We start from the raw sequence: 17,725 nt of genomic DNA on the forward strand, positions 1-17,725 counted from the left end.
CCTATAAACTTTCAGATGTTGAACTTTATCACAGTGAAGTGTAGCTTTATGGAGCTTCTGAAGAGATGTTTTGGAAACACAGAAAGTGTGGAACTTGATGGCAAGATCATGTTCATCTTTGATGGCCTAAATGAATTTAGGCCATCAAAGCCTCTAGATTTCCAAAAGACGAAGATCACTGATGTAAAGGAGTCAGCCTGGGCTTCTGTTCTACTAGCAAACCTCATCACAGGAAATCTACTTCCTAACGCTCTCATCTGGATAACCACCAGACCAGGAGCCGCCAGTCAGATACCTGCTCAGTTTGTTGATCGTGTGACAGAGATTTGGGGATTTTGCGACCAACAAAAGGAAGAATATTTTAACAAGAGCTTAAGTGACCGGCAAATGGCCAAAACAGTCATTGATAATATCAAGAAATCAAAGCATATCAACAGCATGTGCTACATTCCAGATTACTGCCGGATCATTGCAGCGATTTCAGACACAATGTTCAGAACGGAGTGTGCAGAGGTCCCCACGACACTTACTCACATGTATGCAAAACTTCTGGGAGCTCAGAATGAACTGAAGAAAGAGAACATCATGGCTCTGGGAAAACTGGCTTTTCACCTGTTAGTTAATGGCAAGTCTCTCTTTTATGATGAGGAGCTGAGGGGATGTGAAATTCATGATAACAGTATTAGGGCAGACTCAGCATTTATAAAAGTGATTGAAGACAAAATTTGTCAACCCAAGAGGATGTCATTCTGTTTCGTGAATCACAGAACTCAAGAGTTTCTTGCCGCTTTGTATGTGACAGAGATTATGAACGGAGGCCTTAAAAGTCAATACACTGCCAGAGATTTCTCCAGTCTAAAACTTTATCCAGAAAAGAAAGAAAAGTGCTTCACAGACTTCCACTTACTCCGGAATGTTGTGAATGAGACATTACAAAGGCAGATGGATCTTTTCCTCTGCTTTTTACTGGGTCTTTCACTGGAGTCCAGTCAGAGTGTTTTACAAAGCCTCCTGATGCAGAGAAAACGCAGCTCTTGCAACAAACAGGACATAGCTGAACACATAAAAAAAATGATAATAGATTCCTCTTCTGAAAAATGCAGTGTCCTGTTTGACTGTTTGAAAGAACTAGATGACCATTTCTTAGTAGAAGAAATCAAATCCTACCTGAAACGTGGAGTGAAACTCTCTCCTGCTATGTGGTCAGCTCTGATGCCTCAACATGTGGTCGAATCATCTGGAGACGCTGAGTAAGTAATTTAATACAAGCTGAGTAATGCAAGAAAAAAATTACTTTAGGTTCCACTTTATATTAGGTGGCCTTATCTACTATGTTTACTACATATAACCATTTGTTATAATGTACATAGTATGTAAATACATGTTGAAACATTTTTATTACAGTTAAAGAACTTGCATTTAATCAGATTTGTAGTTGCAATGTTAACTCTACCCCTAACCCAACCCTTACCCCTAAACCAAACTCCAACCCAATCCTTACCCCAAAACCAAACTCTAACCCAACCCTTACCCCAAAACCAAACTCTAACCCAACCCTTACCCCAAAACCAAACTCTAACCCAACCCTTACCCCAAAACCAAACTCTAACCCATCCCTTACTCCTAAACCTACCCATACCTCAACTTCAGTAGCAGCAAATGTGGGAATTTTGCAGAACAACATGTAGTTACACAGTAAGAAAATAACTTGCGCGTGTGTACAGATCTGCGCACGCGTGTGAGACCTATCATGACTCGTGGTTTCGTTATTTCTGCTCGCAAGTTGTTAATTTGTGTGCACAATCGAGATTGGGATTTGCAAGTTCTGCGTGTTTACATTTTCTGTGCGAGCTGCGTCATTGTGCTCACACTGTTGTAACTCACTTGTGCGCTGTGTTTATGCGCTTGCGCTGTTTAGTCTAACATTTAACGCTATACAATAGCATCTCCCCGAGAATAAACAACAACTTACATTACAGTATATTCGTGTTATGGAAATAATTTGATGCTATATTAGCACCTGACATTTATTTAAATAGGTAAATGTGCCATTTTAGCTTGTGCAGAAGGTAACCCTCTCATGTCAACATTTTCACGCATGCGCCCTGCTGAAGTCTGAAGTCACGCTAAACTGATAAACACATTTGTGTGTGCAGCACTAGCAAGTCCTGTTTTTATAGCTGGTTAAAAATAATTTGCAATACTTTTGCGTTAATAAATTTGCAATAAAGTTAGCATGTTAAAGATATAGCCTATATCTTAGTGAATGTCTGAATGTTTCTGAAAAGGACTCAAGATGGCGGCGAGTATGGCTGCTGCGTTGCGAGCTCCGACACAACACTGCAGTTTATTGTTTGTTTTGTTTACAGTTTTTAGTTTTTTTGTCTTGGATGCTGTCTGCCTTATTGTATATGACAGACAAATGGTTTTGGTCATTGGTTCTGCAATTACACACCGAAAACCGGACTTCAAATTCCTCAATGCCGACCCGCTGTTTACAAACCCGTCAATTTGTTTAGAGGAAGTGTTTTAGAAAGTAACTTAAAAGTAAAGTAATTAGTAATGTGATTATTTTCCAGTAAAGTAATTAGTAAAATAATCTGATGGTAATTTAGAGAAGTAGTCATTTGTAGTGGATTGTTGTTTTGAGTAACTTACACAGCACTGGTTATTACTATAATTTGTCAAGTATTTAAGTGCTTGAATTTGTAATCAGAAATGACTGTTTATCAACTAAAATTTTAAGTAATGTTTCACTGTGCACAAACTAATTATTATTTGTGTGTTTAGCCACTTATGAGCATGGCGAACACACCAACAGTATGTGCATGCGTGAGAAACTTGACATGAGAGGGTTATCTTCTAGACACGACCCTTTGTCACTGGAAAGGGTTCATGTGTGTATGAGCATTTACACACGAACACACTCAAGTGACACCATAACAATGCATTTTTTTTTTCAAATTCAAATTTGTCAAATAAAGTCAATTAATCAGCCTGAGAAACGAGGGGGTGAAACAATAACACACCCACAATGTAGAACACACACACACACAAATGGGTGAGACTAAAACAGGCAGGAGGCAGAAAACACAAACTTTAAGAAATAATAGTTTAACATTGTTGAAATATACATGTACATCCAAATGATAAAATATACAATTATTACAGCAAGCAATCTGACTACACAGTAGTTTTGGCGCCCCTGAATGCAGATAACAGTATTACCGTTTTATTCTTTCATTTTTGCATAAATGCTTTTGTTGTATTATTTGTTGCCATTTATTTATCTGCAGGGGCACCGTTTGTATTTTCAGGCCCCTGACAACTTTTTACTCTGGACACCAGAGTGTTCTCGGAATTCATAAAATGTTTTATTTTTCATAAACATTATCATCATTACTAATCATATATGCATGATTACACATTCAATATAATTAAACACATTTAATTTTGAGTAGTTTAGATAACTTGTTGTTTAACTACATTATGAACATACAGTAGCTAATTTACAGATCTTCATTTCAGTGAGCTGGAACTGTCCTACTAAAGGTAATTTAGATTTGTTTTATTTGTTTTATGTTGATTTAAGTCATCTCTTGGGAAATCTGAAGGCAAAGAAAACCCTGTATCTACCTAATCAGAGAGCAGTAGAACTGAATCGAATTTCCACATGAGAAAAACTGATAGTTTGGTCCATAATTTATGGAGGTTCAGATTTTAAAGATTTGCATGAATTATTACAAGTTAGACCATGGGTGATTCATCATTGAGTGGGTTAATGTAACAATGGTTTCTATAAAACGAATACTGTTAATAGCTGTTGCTATATTTGTTAGTGTTAACACATTTCAAATATATAATTAAACCTGTCATCGTTGGCCTATAATAAAAAACAAAGCAGACTCTTCTTTTCCCTTTTATGTAGTTTTAATAAGAATCAAATTTCTATCAAAATCTCTATTACTTCCTTTAGTCAGTGATGCTATGGCACATTATGTTCTAGTCTTTTCTCATCTCGTAAGTGCTGTTTATATCTGGCCTTATGAGATGTCTGACACTCAGTGTTTGAAAGTGGAAAATTGTTAGTTTAATTCTAGTCTGACAGGTTTTTTGGTCTAAGCTGCGCTGTTTGTCATCTGCTTGGCATGATCAAGCTTAATTTATGACACGTCTAGTGCGAGGAATCACGCAAAGCACAATACGCTATTTAAATTTAAAAAGAAAGCATGATTAGTGCTTATTTAAAAAGGCCTTTGGGGATAAACCACTGAACGTCTTAAGTGGGCCCATACACAAGAACACATTTTTATTATCAAGTAAGAGCATTCTTCATTTTGCTTTTGCAAAATTGTCATTATCACAAAATCATTTAGGAACAATTCTGGGCCCCTGGTTTGCTGTCCTGTGGTGACTAAAAGGGCATCTTTTTTTGTTTTTGAGTTGTTTGTGGTCTCACAAGCCACAGGTTACAGAGTACCAAGGTCCTAGAGTAACATACGAGATGTGATATCTGGAACAGTAATATTTAATAATTGAAACCCTGATTTTCACTGTATTCTGACTTTAAAAACAGGTTGAGATCTTGTCATAATAAAGAGGAAGGCTGTGCTGTTCTGAGTTCAGCTCTGAGATCAAACCCATCACATCTGAGAGAACTGGACCTGAGTCAGAATGACATTAAAGATTCAGGAGTGAAACAGCTTTCAGATCTACTACAGGATCCTCACTGTAAACTGGAAAAACTGTGGTATGTCTGTGCTTTGTTTTGATGTTGTAGATTTTTGGTAACAGGGATGAAGAGAGCTTGGGTCTTTCTGACATCAACAGTTTATTAACCATTTATAATTTCCAATATTTGTGACTAAAAGCCAGATGGTACACTTGTATCTATGTGTCCGATTGAAAATATTTCCCTCACACACACACACAGGTTGAGATCTTGTGGTATCTGCAAGATTAGTTGTGCTGATCTGAGTTCAGCTCTGAGATCAAACCCATCACATCTGAGAGAACTGGACCTGAGTGAGAATGACATTAGAGATTCGGGAGTGAAACAGCTTTCAGATCTACTTAAACATCCTCAGTGTGAGCTGGATAAACTGTGGTGAGTTTCTAATTCTGATATTGTATATTTTTGGTAACAGACCAAAGGAGCATTTCTTTCTGAAATCAATAGTCTTGTGAAAGTAGTGTTAAAATGGACAGATAGACATGCAAAAAAATCTTTAGAAAATGCATTATTCAGAAAATTTGGACACGAATGCCAATCCTTATTGTAGTTAAAAGACCATTTCTGAATATTTTTGTGACTAAAAGCCAGACGGTACACTTGTATCTGTGTGTCCGATTGAAAATATTTCCCTCAAACACACAGGTTGAGATCTTGTGGTATGCATGAGATTGGTTGTGCTGATTTGAGTTCAGCTCTGAGATCAAACCCATCACATCTGAGAGAACTGGACCTGAGTGAGAATGACATTAGAGATTCAGGAGTGAAAAAGCTTTCAGATCTACTTAAACATCCTCAGTGTGAGCTGGAGAAACTGTGGTATGTCTGTGCTTTGTTTTGATTTTGTAGATTTTTGGTAACAGGGATGAAGAGAGCTTGGGTCTTTCTGACATCAACAGTTTATTAACCATTTATCATTTCAAATTTTTGTAACTAAAAGCCAGATGGTACACTTGTATCTATGTGTCCGATTGAAAATATTTCCCTCAAACACACAGGTTGAGATTTTGTGGTATGCATGAGATTGGTTGTGATGATCTGAGTTCAGCTCTGAGATCAAATCCGTCACATCTAAGAGAACTGGATCTGAGTCAGAATGACATTAGAGATTTAGGAGTGAAAAAGCTTTCAGATCTACTGAAACATCCTCAGTGTGAGCTGGATAAACTGTGGTGAGTTTCTAATTCTGATATTGTATATTTTTGGTAACAGACCAAAGGAGCATTTCTTTCTGAAATCAATAGTCTTGTGAAAGTAGTGTTAAAATGGACAGATAGACATGCAAAAAATCTTTAGAAAATGCATTATTCAGAAAATTTGGACACGAATGCCAATCCTTATTGTAGTTAAAAGACCATTTCTGAATATTTTTGTGACTAAAAGCCAGGCGGTACACTTGTATCTGTGTGTCCGATTGAAAATATTTCCCTCAAACACACAGGTTGAGATCTTATGGTATGCATGAGATTGGTTGTGCTGATTTGAGTTCAGCTCTGAGATCAAACCCATCACATCTGAGAGAACTGGACCTGAGTGAGAATGACATTAGAGATTCAGGAGTGAAAAAGCTTTCAGATCTACTTAAACATCCTCAGTGTGAGCTGGAGAAACTGTGGTATGTCTGTGCTTTGTTTTGATTTTGTAGATTTTTGGTAACAGGGATGAAGAGAGCTTGGGTCTTTCTGACATCAACAGTTTATTAACCATTTATCATTTCAAATTTTTGTAACTAAAAGCCAGATGGTACACTTGTATCTATGTGTCCGATTGAAAATATTTCCCTCAAACACACAGGTTGAGATTTTGTGGTATGCATGAGATTGGTTGTGATGATCTGAGTTCAGCTCTGAGATCAAATCCGTCACATCTAAGAGAACTGGATCTGAGTCAGAATGACATTAGAGATTTAGGAGTGAAAAAGCTTTCAGATCTACTGAAACATCCTCAGTGTGAGCTGGATAAACTGTGGTGAGTTTCTAATTCTGATATTGTATATTTTTGGTAACAGACCAAAGGAGCATTTCTTTCTGAAATCAATAGTCTTGTGAAAGTAGTGTTAAAATGGACAGATAGACATGCAAAAAAATCTTTAGAAAATGCATTATTCAGAAAATTTGGACACGAATGCCAATCCTTATTGTAGTTAAAAGACCATTTCTGAATATTTTTGTGACTAAAAGCCAGACGGTACACTTGTATCTGTGTGTCCGATTGAAAATATTTCCCTCAAACACACAGGTTGAGATCTTGCGGTATGCATGAGATTGGTTGTGCTGATTTGAGTTCAGCTCTGAGATCAAACCCATCACATCTGAGAGAACTGGACCTGAGTGAGAATGACATTAGAGATTCAGGAGTGAAAAAGCTTTCAGATCTACTTAAACATCCTCAGTGTGAGCTGGAGAAACTGTGGTATGTCTGTGCTTTGTTTTGATTTTGTAGATTTTTGGTAACAGGGATGAAGAGAGCTTGGGTCTTTCTGACATCAACAGTTTATTAACCATTTATCATTTCAAATTTTTGTAACTAAAAGCCAGATGGTACACTTGTATCTATGTGTCCGATTGAAAATATTTCCCTCAAACACACAGGTTGAGATCTTGTGGTATGCGCAATTTTGGTTGTGCTGATCTGAGTTCAGCTCTGAGATTAAACCTGTCACATCTAAGAGAACTGGACCTGAGTCAGAATGATATTAGAGATTCAGGAGTGAAACAGCTTTCATATCTAATACAGGATCCTCACTTGAAACAGGAGAAACTGTGGTAAATTTTTATATTCAAGTGATGAATAGTTTTATTCCTAACAAAAAAAGGCCAAACACACAGATCTCTCATCATTATAGCATAGAGCTTTGCTACATAATTAAGTTACTGTAGAAGTTACTGTGTTGTGACTCTCTGTGTGATAATTTTATAGTTATACTGCGATTAAAAGATACGTTTTACATTTAAAATGTGGGAGATAAATTACCACATAGCTCCAAGTGAGTGTGTAGTTAAATGTAAAATATAACTTGTACAATTGGTATATCACTGGATTTTTGTTATTTAAAGCATTGTTATTTGATCAAAAATAATTTAATAAATGTATTTGATGGTCAAATATTTTTTTATTCCTCTCACAGGCTGAAGTCCAGCTATATCAGATATGTATACTCTCATGACCCAAGCTCAGACAATGTGCATCAGAACAACGCAGAAGAACTGGTTACCAGGTTCAGCAATCTTCATGTTTAAGAAAGCATGTAATAGGATATATGCAAATCACACCTGTTTCTCATTATGGATTGCAATGTGCATCCTGTTCTCACACAGCTAAGTGGCTTACACTGCCATTCTAAGCCCAGAGCAGTCTAACATAGGAGGCTTTCAGAAGATTTCATCAGAAGCTCGGAAATCTTTGGATATTATTGTGTTTAACCGCAATTTGTTTGATTATATTCCAAAAATATTTGGCTAAGTGACATTGTACTATAGCTTTTATAGCTTTTTTATAGCAGTACATATGTACTGTAGATATTTTGGATACCCAAAACCTAACACTTCTCAACAATACAAAAAAGTAACAGGCAGATAAATTAACAGCCACAATAACATTAATATATAGATTTATTTGAACACCAACCCGGAGTATAAAACTAACTCTTTTGCCCACCTGCCAAAGTGGTGTGTGGATGCCCATTTTATCAGCAAGGTAATTTTTTACCAACCATATATTTAATTTGAACAAAAAAAAAAAAAAAAAAAAAATATATATATATATATATATATATATATATATATATATATATATATATATATAATTTTAACAATGTATATAACATACTGTATGTCTGATTATATTATACATTTGCAACATCCAAAATGGAGGCTAAAGAGCAAGCACAGAAGAGAAACTGCTTGTTCGAACATCATTTTTGAGGCTGTTATTGTGATTTATGATGTAACACATGACAATTCACCTGTAGCCCCAATGTCATTGCATGTTATTTGCTTTGCATGGTAACATACACAGACGCAAATATTTGGAATTAGGCAATGTCAAAATGGAGAACTTGTAGTTGCGTTCAGGATGCATACTATTCAAAACCTGCATTGCTTTGAGACAATAAAGCAATCTAAATTTCCAAGCACCTTCCGAGATGGTTTGAGATCATATGCACCATTCTTATATAGAACACTATTCATACAAACGGTTTTCAGATGACTGAAAACAGAGGACAAAAATTTTAAACTCTTCACATGCGCAGGTTCCACTTGACACCATTGCAGCTAAACAATTGCAAATTAAGACTTTTTCATCATGTCTTAAATATAATCAATTGTCTTTGTGACACTGTGTCAGGTCGATGAGCAAAGTTACCCGCAACAGTGCATGAAATACCTGCATTTGGTGGGTGGCAGATGCTAATTTCATACCCTGACCTAATCCCACTCCTACGCCTAAACCTTACCACTTTTCGGCTATATTAATAAGTAACAGGCAAATGTATGAATATTAACAATAACATATACATTTTTTTATATGCCCCCCCCCCCCTCGCACCTTAAACATATTCCAAACAACTGTGTGTGAGGAACAAAGTAAAACTGAGGGTTTTGATTGAAAAATGTTCCTCTCCGTGAAGACAATCATATCCATGGAGCTCTAAAAACAGGTCATATCTCATTCATAAGATAAATTATAGTCAGACTTTGGCATGTTGCAATCAGTCAAGACATGCGAGAGGCAATGGCATTTGACATCGCAGACATCAAACTGGTTTCATAATGCTTCTTGAGGTGGCAATTTTATTTGTTATGGTGGATTGCGATTTATCACACAATACAGATTTAAATTGGGGTCTGTTCCTCACACAAAGCAATTGTATGGCCTTAAAAGGCTTGGAATGCAGCGCAAGGTATTGTGTTTTTTTTGTTAATTTTTATTTTTTATTATTGACTGCTGTGGACTCTGTGCAGGGCAGCTAGCCTACATATTTTTGGTAAAGTCTGCGCTAGATGCAAGTGCACCACCTGAGGCAAAACATGGAATCAACCGTGCATAGTCTACATTTTAAATATTTGATATTGTTGAAAAGTGTTTTGGTTACAAGATAAGGGTGGGGTTAGGCACAATAAGCATAATAATTGTACTAGCACTATTATATCAGTATTTTTGTGGCTGACTGTTTAAATTAAATATCATACACAAACATAACATGTCATGAAGACAAAATGATGCCCCAACATGACTTATGAGATTATGATTTTATGATAAAATGTACTTCATGTCAGTCTATTGACACCAAAGGTTTCCGACCATGTTGCAATGAAGATATTAGGATGTGCTTTTATGAGTTACATACTTGTCACAATTCTGCAAGTGCAAGATGCTATTTTTGGGTTCAAAAATGTTCTGTTTACATTCAAATATATTTTATTTAAGTACAAAAATGATTGTTGTGCACTCAAAACATATTGAATGCACAGAACTTTTTTGTGTGCTCAAAAATATAATTCGGTTAACTCAAAATATAATTTTATGTGCACGGAAAATGTGCGCTCAATATCATCCAGTTTACACAAAATCAGATTTTCTAGTACCAAATTATCAATTTATCATGATTACTCAAGGATGAGGTGTTGGAGTGATGCTACTGTCTAGATTTGATCAAGAATTACTTTTTTCAAATAGTGATGATGCTGTTTTATACATCAGTAATGTCCTGATTATACTCTGTGATCAGTTGAATGCCACTTTGGTGAATAAAAGTACCAATTTCCTTCCAAAATAGCAAAATGTGTTTATTTTTACAAACGTTTGACCACCAGTGTATATAGTGATGGGAAAGGCTGGAATGAGAACAGGTTGGCATGTGTGAATGCCACTAAACATACAAAGCTTAAGATTGGTTTATTTGTTTCAAACAGAAAATAATTGTGAATAAAAAAAATTATATTATTTTTAAAATGTGATCTTATACAATATGAGTCTTACAGTATGTTCATTATATTTCTAATGCATGTGAAGATTAACTTTCAAAAACACCACAATCAGTTGGGCTGCATTTAATAAACTTTTTATGCCATTTATATTCTATGTACAGGATATGGATCCTTATTCTTCAAATACTGTGTGAAAATAAACAAATCATAATAAATAAATAAATGCAATGTCATTTTTTGTGTATAAGCTTTTATTGAAACATTCTTTAATGAATCATAGTTATATAATGTTTGCATGGACTAATATTAATTGAAATTTGGCAATTTTCACTTGTGCATCTTGTAAACACTTTAAACCTATTCTGCATGATTTTGTTGCCAAAATTCTCATGGCCTCCCTTAAAATATGGTATTAAAATGGAATTATAAAATGGATAGTTCTGGTCCTGGATGCTGATTGGGCAACCACTGTGGTAAAATCATGATAAAGCATAGCTCTGACCTCTTCACGGAACTTCTATTTGTATCATTCCACACTCATAGCTAGGGGTGCACCGATCGATTGGTCACCGAACGGAATCGGCCGTGTAAGGCTGACATCAAGAGGTCGTAAAAGTAAAAGAACTCTGCGAGAACCAAGTCATAAAAACTCTCACACAGAAGTACATCTTCACCTGAGTCAACACATCCTACTGAGCAAGGACAATAAAACACAAATCTCACATCCGACCTCTATCTAACCTCAGGCCAATTTAGGCACAAACGTCTGCCCCCCCAGTGGGTTAGGAATAGGATTTCAAGTTATTTTGAAAAAATGGTCAAAAAAGAAAATCACATACCCCACCTTTAATGACAACAAAGTTATAAGGTCTTTGCCAAATGCTTTATAATTCTGGAGGTCTGTCTCCGTCCCTGCTTGTATGTTAATGAAGTATGTCCCCAGGACTTCCAAACCTAACCACTCCCAAAATTCCCTTTGTTCATGGTTTGGGTATTTAAAGGTGGGGTATGTGATTTTCTTTTTTGACCATTTTTTCAAAATAACTTGAAATCCTATTCCTAACCCACTTACTGGCTGTAAATTAGAAGCACTGAAATGAAAATTAAGCAATTTAATCATCTGTGGAACGGGCAGGACTCGAAAAACTCCAGCCAATCATTTTCAAGACCATCTAGAATCATTGGACAGAAAATGTGTCAATCAAACGGTCGTACCATGCCCCCCTCCCCCCACCACCCTGGCGCGCGTGTCCCGTTCGTGCGCATACTTAAAGCTCGTGACCCAGTAACAGGAAGCGATTGTATTTATGTATGGAGAATAGAGCTTTTATAGTGCTAGTGGGGTTGTTCCACATTTCTATGAATCCTGTTTTGAATAGAAGACCGCTGTACAGACGCCAGGGCTGGCTATGTTCTTTTTTTTACAGTTATGAGAAAATCAGCTCTACACCTTTCAAGAGTGGTATGCGACCCCCTCCTCCTGCTGTGTCAACAATTTGCTCTGAAAAATTGTCTGACAGGTGAATGCACTGTTTGACTAGTGAGTCTAGAACACTGCGCATCTGAGTTTTCGCTCGTGCATGATTGCGCGTCCATGTTTTTCGAATGGGTGGAGTCAGGGCCAGCGTTGGAGGAGAGAAGGTAGGACCTTATGAATTGTGTATTTTCAAAATCTGCCGGCCGTTTTGCAAATCACATACCCCACCTTTAAGGAATTGTGACACATTGATCAGGGTTCTCTGTAGTCAGACGAGCCCACACAGTTTACTGTGTGTAGTTTACATCAGGTCATTGCAATTTGAATTTCTTATGTTCTCATAAAATGTCTAAATTTGACTTATCAGTGTTTAATTGGATTGATGAATGTATTATGTCACCTGGTAAATAAATTGTTACATTTGAATTTATTATGATTGATTCTTAAACTATTGTCTTCAGTAGATTACGTTAAGTCCTTGTTTCCGCAAATCTTCGACCAGGTTAGCAGCGGACTAAAACCGGTTGAGTGGAGCATGGGGCGCACCGACTGAGACTTTAGAGCTCCCACTAACTAATAGGCATTATTTCTAGTGTACTTAGTGTGTACAGGCTCGATAGGGAATTTCCGTTTAGTGTCGACCAAGCTTAAATAGGGTGAAGTCTAAACCTCTGGTTATTGTAATATTTTCTAGCTAAGTGTACATAAGAAACTATGGCATGATCATATACAACAACTTTAACTTGGGTATGTTGGTCTATCTTTGTAAATTTAGTGGTCGTGACCTCTGGGTAGAAATGTTACTCTAATTAAGTGTTTACTATCTAAGGGGACTAAACAAAGTACTTGTAGATAAAAGGGCAAGCAGGAGCAGCCATCTAATTACTATTTAGTCAATTACTGTTTTAATGACCAATACTGGCGTATTTGTGACCGTGAGATCCGCGTTCACGGCCGGCGCGAGACTCTCTAAGCGACAGGAATCCGAATGAACGAGCACAATATAAAATAGAGTTAAATATGATGATTCAATGTTAAATAAAATTTTATAATAATAACTAAGATTAGAATATTAATATATCCTTAGAAACTTTTATAATTGGAGTCATATAAAATAAACGAGGATCTTAAAATGAATAATATAGTTATGTAATTGGAATTAAATAACTTAAACTGAACGCGCAGGAGACCTTCATCCACGCTGTTGGAAGCCGCCATTGGACCAATAGGTGGACCCCCTTACAGCCGATATTCGTCTTAAATCCGTGTTCGGCGATTGGCCAATTGTGCCTAGATTTAGGGCTGATCTTTTCTGCACCATGCAGGGAATAACGCATACACTGCTCCTCTAATGAAACAGAGCTTGCTCAGCCCTTGAAGCATATAGTGTAGTAGTCTCTGGAGGGTGAGTTGGTGGCAATTCTAAGCATTCATGAATTTAAACTTTCAGACATGCTGTAATTCAGATGAATATGCTGAATGAATATTCAGATGAATTTGTTTTTAAAAACATGTAAGAATTACATGTGTATGAATATTAAGCTTCCCATTTTCTAAAGTCAATATGGTAGTTATTCTGGCTCGCTGCACTACTTTTATGGTGTGGGGCATAAACATAACTGCAGCATATAACTAGCAAAAGTGTGGCAAAGGGCGCTTTTTTTTAATTGTTATGACCAATCATAGTGTTAAAAAAAATAGGATATCATATTGCCCAAATTTCCTGATCGGTGCACCAGTAGTGCTGAATATGCAGTTGTTGCCTCTAATTTCACATAGCTATAGATAATTTTTTCTTTTAAGGCCAGTTTGGCCTGTAAAAGAGTAAATAAACTTTTTTTTGATGAACTCTTTCATTCTCTCTTGTCTGTTGCTTAATCAAAGGCCACTTAGCTTCACGGAGTGACAATTCTTTCAAAAATATGCAACACATTTAAGGAAACAGGATTTATACATGTAAAGGTATTTAGAAGGGCAAGGAGGAGGCGAGAACCGGCTTGACAATATAAATCATATTTATATAATAAACTTAACAGACAAACACAAACATGACGGACATGTCCGTGAACGATCTCTCTCTCCCGCACGATCCTCTGCAGTCGACCTTTATCCCTCTCGGAGGCTTGATTAGCCTAATACGGGACCGGGAGTGTAGGGTCACGACCCGGCCCCGCCCTCCGCCCTGCCACATTTCTCCCTCGTTCTCTCAGGCTGAAGAGCCCCCGGCATGACGTACATCCCTCCCCCTCTTTCCCTGGGGGAGGGCGTGCCCGAAGCCCCGTCTGCCGGCAGGTCAACCCCGTCTACCTGGACGAGGGAGGGGACAAGGGGAGGGAAACAGAAATAATTAAAAATGGGGGGTACTTCCTGTAACAGTGTAGTACCCCCCCCAAAAACACTGTAAAATTTAAAAGAGAGGGGAAAGGCCAACGCAGAGCAGCAGTGAGAGAGAGAGAGGAGAGAGAGATGAAAAAAAAAAATTTACTCGCCAGTTCTCTGATACGCCGTAGCTTCTTCCTTGGCCAATCCTCCACCCTCTAATGGACGACAGCTGCGCCTCTCTGGGCGGATTGGAGGCAGACCTCCAGCCCCTGGCTGACGGAATGTCCCGCCGCGTTCACGGGGAACGGAAGGGGTCTCCCCCACCCCTGGCAGCGGTTCTCCTGCTCCAGGCGGTCGGCTGTGAGCCCCTCCCCGCTCGCGGTCGAGGGTCTCCGACCTCGCCGCGTTTCAGCGGCTGGAAGGGGACTCCTCCACCCCTGGCAGCGGCCCTGACCGCTCCAGGTAGTCGGTTAGGAGCCCCTTCTCACCTCGCGGTCAGCAGCCGTTCCTCCGCTTCCAGGGCTGGGCTCCTCGTCCCCTGGCAGATGGCCGCGGGTGATCCGTTGGGGTGGACGATAATGGCGAGAACTCTACTATGGCGTATCCCTCCTCCTTCCCGGATTTCGGCACCAGTGTAAAGGTATTAAGGGAAAGGAGTAGGCGAGAACTGGCTTGACAATACAAATAATATTTTAATAATAAACTAAAACAAAAGACACAAAACACTCATGACGGAGATGTCCATAAACGATCTCTCTCTCCCGCACGATCCTCTGCAGTCGAACTTTATCCCTCTCTGAGGCTTTGGAAGTGGATTTTTTGGTTAAGTCTAAAGATAATTGACAGGATGTCAGTTTCCTACAGGTGGAAAACAAGTGGTGATGACGAAGGTAAGCTTGCAAACATCCAACTACTGTAGTGCATTTTTTCTTTTGATTATAACATGTAGCTAGCAAGTTAACACCAGAAACATTAGCTCGTTAAAATTATACTGTATATTAAAGATGCACTTTGGAAGATCAAATTAGATTCAAATCAGTGTTCTTGCCTTGACACTATGGTAAGCCTACAATAATAAGTTATATTTTAAGCTGTTGAATTTGGTGGGAAATTACAGGTTTATGTCATTTATCCTTGTGTGTTGAAGTCGTTCAAAATCACCAAAAAGGAGGACCAGCTGCTGTGTCATTAATGTGTCGGCTATTTTTACAACAGTTAGCATTTACATTGACTTCTCCAGAATGCATCACTATGTTTGTACCCTGCATTTCCTCACAGAATATCACACCTCTCACCCCTGCTACAACAAACAACAACTCCAGTAAGTTATCATGGCACCAACACACCACATTGTTACTTGCACTACATGCTACATGTTTATAATAGCTTCCTCCATCAACAGTGAGGAATTCACATGTGATAGATGTAGGGAAGTAGTTTGGCTGATCGAGAACGTTAATGAGTTAGAATCGTGCATCTGAATGCTTATGGAGTTTATTGAGAAAGAGAAGCCGGTAGATACTCTTTCAGATGCAGCTAGTACAGCGAGTGTTACACACACTAACCGGTTCTGGCAGTTGAGCCCTCGCAGTGGGGCAGTTGGGTGACTGTTCAGCAGCATAGGCAGAAGCCAAAGCGACACCACTCTCACTTTCCTATTTGCCTTCAAAACAGATACACCCCACTCAGTAACTCACCCACTGAGGAGACTGTTGAAAGTGCCCTGGTTATGAGAGATTCTGATTAAGGAATGTGAATCTAGAGACTCCAGCTACCTTAGTTGAATGTCAGAGCATCTGACATCACAACCAAATTGCTGGCTAAAGGTTAACATACATTTTCTAAGACTGTCATTCACATTGGCACTAATGAATTCCGGCTTTGCCAGTCGGAGATCAATAAGATAATGTTAAAGGGGTGATTGAACTTGCAAAATCTATGTCAGACACTGTAATATGCTCCGGTCCCCTTCCTGCTTATCGCAGTGCCGAAGTTTATAATAGATTATCAGCACTGCATGGCTGGATGTCTCAGTGATGTCTGGCACATAGCATAGATATATAGACAATTGGAAGAGTTTTTGAGGTAGAGTTTAACCTGACCTGTTAAAAAGAGATGGAATCCATCCCACCCGGGAAGGTGCTGCTCTACTATCTACTATCCACTAATTTGGCTCATTATATTAATAATGCTAGTGTTTGACTAACTGGGCCCAGGTCAGGAAGCAGGCAAACTGGCTTAGTCAATCATCAGCTATCTGCCTTGAACAGTCACTCAGGTCACATAAATCACAACACATAGAGACAGTGTCACCTAGATATCATCACACAGAGACTGTGTGTAAGCACAAATTGTTAATGAAATCATTACTGGTCATAGTCTTGACATGCTCTGCTTGACAGAAACCTGACTAAAATCAGATTAACATATCAGTTAAATGAATCTGGTCCCTCCGGTTATTGTTATAAATACAAGCCCTGTCATGTTGGCAAGTTACAATAATATACAGTGATGTTTTTCAAGTCACTCAGAGGCCGGATACAAGTTTAAATCTTTTGAGGTGATGGTGCTTAATGTGGCATTATCAGATATATGTAAAGAAAATCCTCTTGCCTTTTGTTCTTGCTACTGTATACAGATCACCAGGGCCCTATACAGACTTCATTGGAGAATTTGTAAGTTTACTGTCTAATTTTAAAGTTATGGTAGATAACGCTTTGATTGTTGGATACTTCAACATTCTACAGCAGGGGTGTCAAACTCAGTTCCTGGAGGGCCAAAGCCCTGCAGAGTTTAGTTCCAGCCCTGCTCCAAAATGCCTCCTTGTGATCTTCAAGCACTCCTGAAGACCTTGATTAGCTGCTTCAGGTGTGTTTAATTAGGGTTGAAGCTAAACTCTGCTGGACTGTGGCCCTCCAGGAACTGAGTTTGACACCCATGTTCTACAGGGTTATTTAAGGATCCAGTCAATTTACAATGAAATTTCACTTACTGCCCTCTGAAAGTAAACAGGTGGTACTACAAGCTTGCATTCTTGGGAATCTCCCTTATTATGGTCCGGGGGCATGCGATAATTTTTTGTAAAATTAAACACATTTTGTAAAATGATAGCACATCAGTCTCGAAAGTGTATTGATCCGCCCAACCCTACTGCACACGATCAAGCGAATGGCAGTTATTTACACTTAACTTGTAACTTGGATGTTTAGTTGGATTTATTCAGTTAATCCGCCTGAAGTAGCTGAGATAGTTTCCAGTACCCCA

General features: G+C 38.3%; 1 protein-coding gene across 6 annotated transcripts; it reads left to right on the forward strand.

The window, feature by feature from the left end:
• The first annotated feature begins 10 nt into the window (after positions 1 to 10).
• LOC127640247 (NACHT, LRR and PYD domains-containing protein 12-like) lies at positions 11 to 8,432 on the forward strand. Of its 6 annotated transcripts, XM_052122700.1 has the most exons (10): positions 11 to 1,250; positions 4,577 to 4,750; positions 4,934 to 5,107; positions 5,378 to 5,551; positions 5,731 to 5,904; positions 6,174 to 6,347; positions 6,527 to 6,700; positions 6,971 to 7,144; positions 7,324 to 7,497; positions 7,860 to 8,432. In XM_052122700.1, exons 1-10 carry the CDS (start codon positions 16 to 18, stop codon positions 7,969 to 7,971), a joined length of 2,739 nt encoding a protein of 912 aa, XP_051978660.1. In that variant the 5' UTR covers positions 11 to 15; the 3' UTR covers positions 7,972 to 8,432. The 6 variants fall into 6 exon arrangements, with proteins under 6 accessions (XP_051978660.1, XP_051978661.1, XP_051978664.1 ...); XM_052122701.1 differs by lacking the exon at positions 7,324 to 7,497; XM_052122704.1 differs by lacking the exons at positions 6,527 to 6,700; positions 6,971 to 7,144.
• The last annotated feature ends 9,293 nt before the right edge of the window (positions 8,433 to 17,725 follow it).

This window comes from Xyrauchen texanus, chromosome 49 (genome assembly GCF_025860055.1).
Source record: "Xyrauchen texanus isolate HMW12.3.18 chromosome 49, RBS_HiC_50CHRs, whole genome shotgun sequence".
Lineage (NCBI taxonomy): Eukaryota > Metazoa > Chordata > Actinopteri > Cypriniformes > Catostomidae > Xyrauchen > Xyrauchen texanus.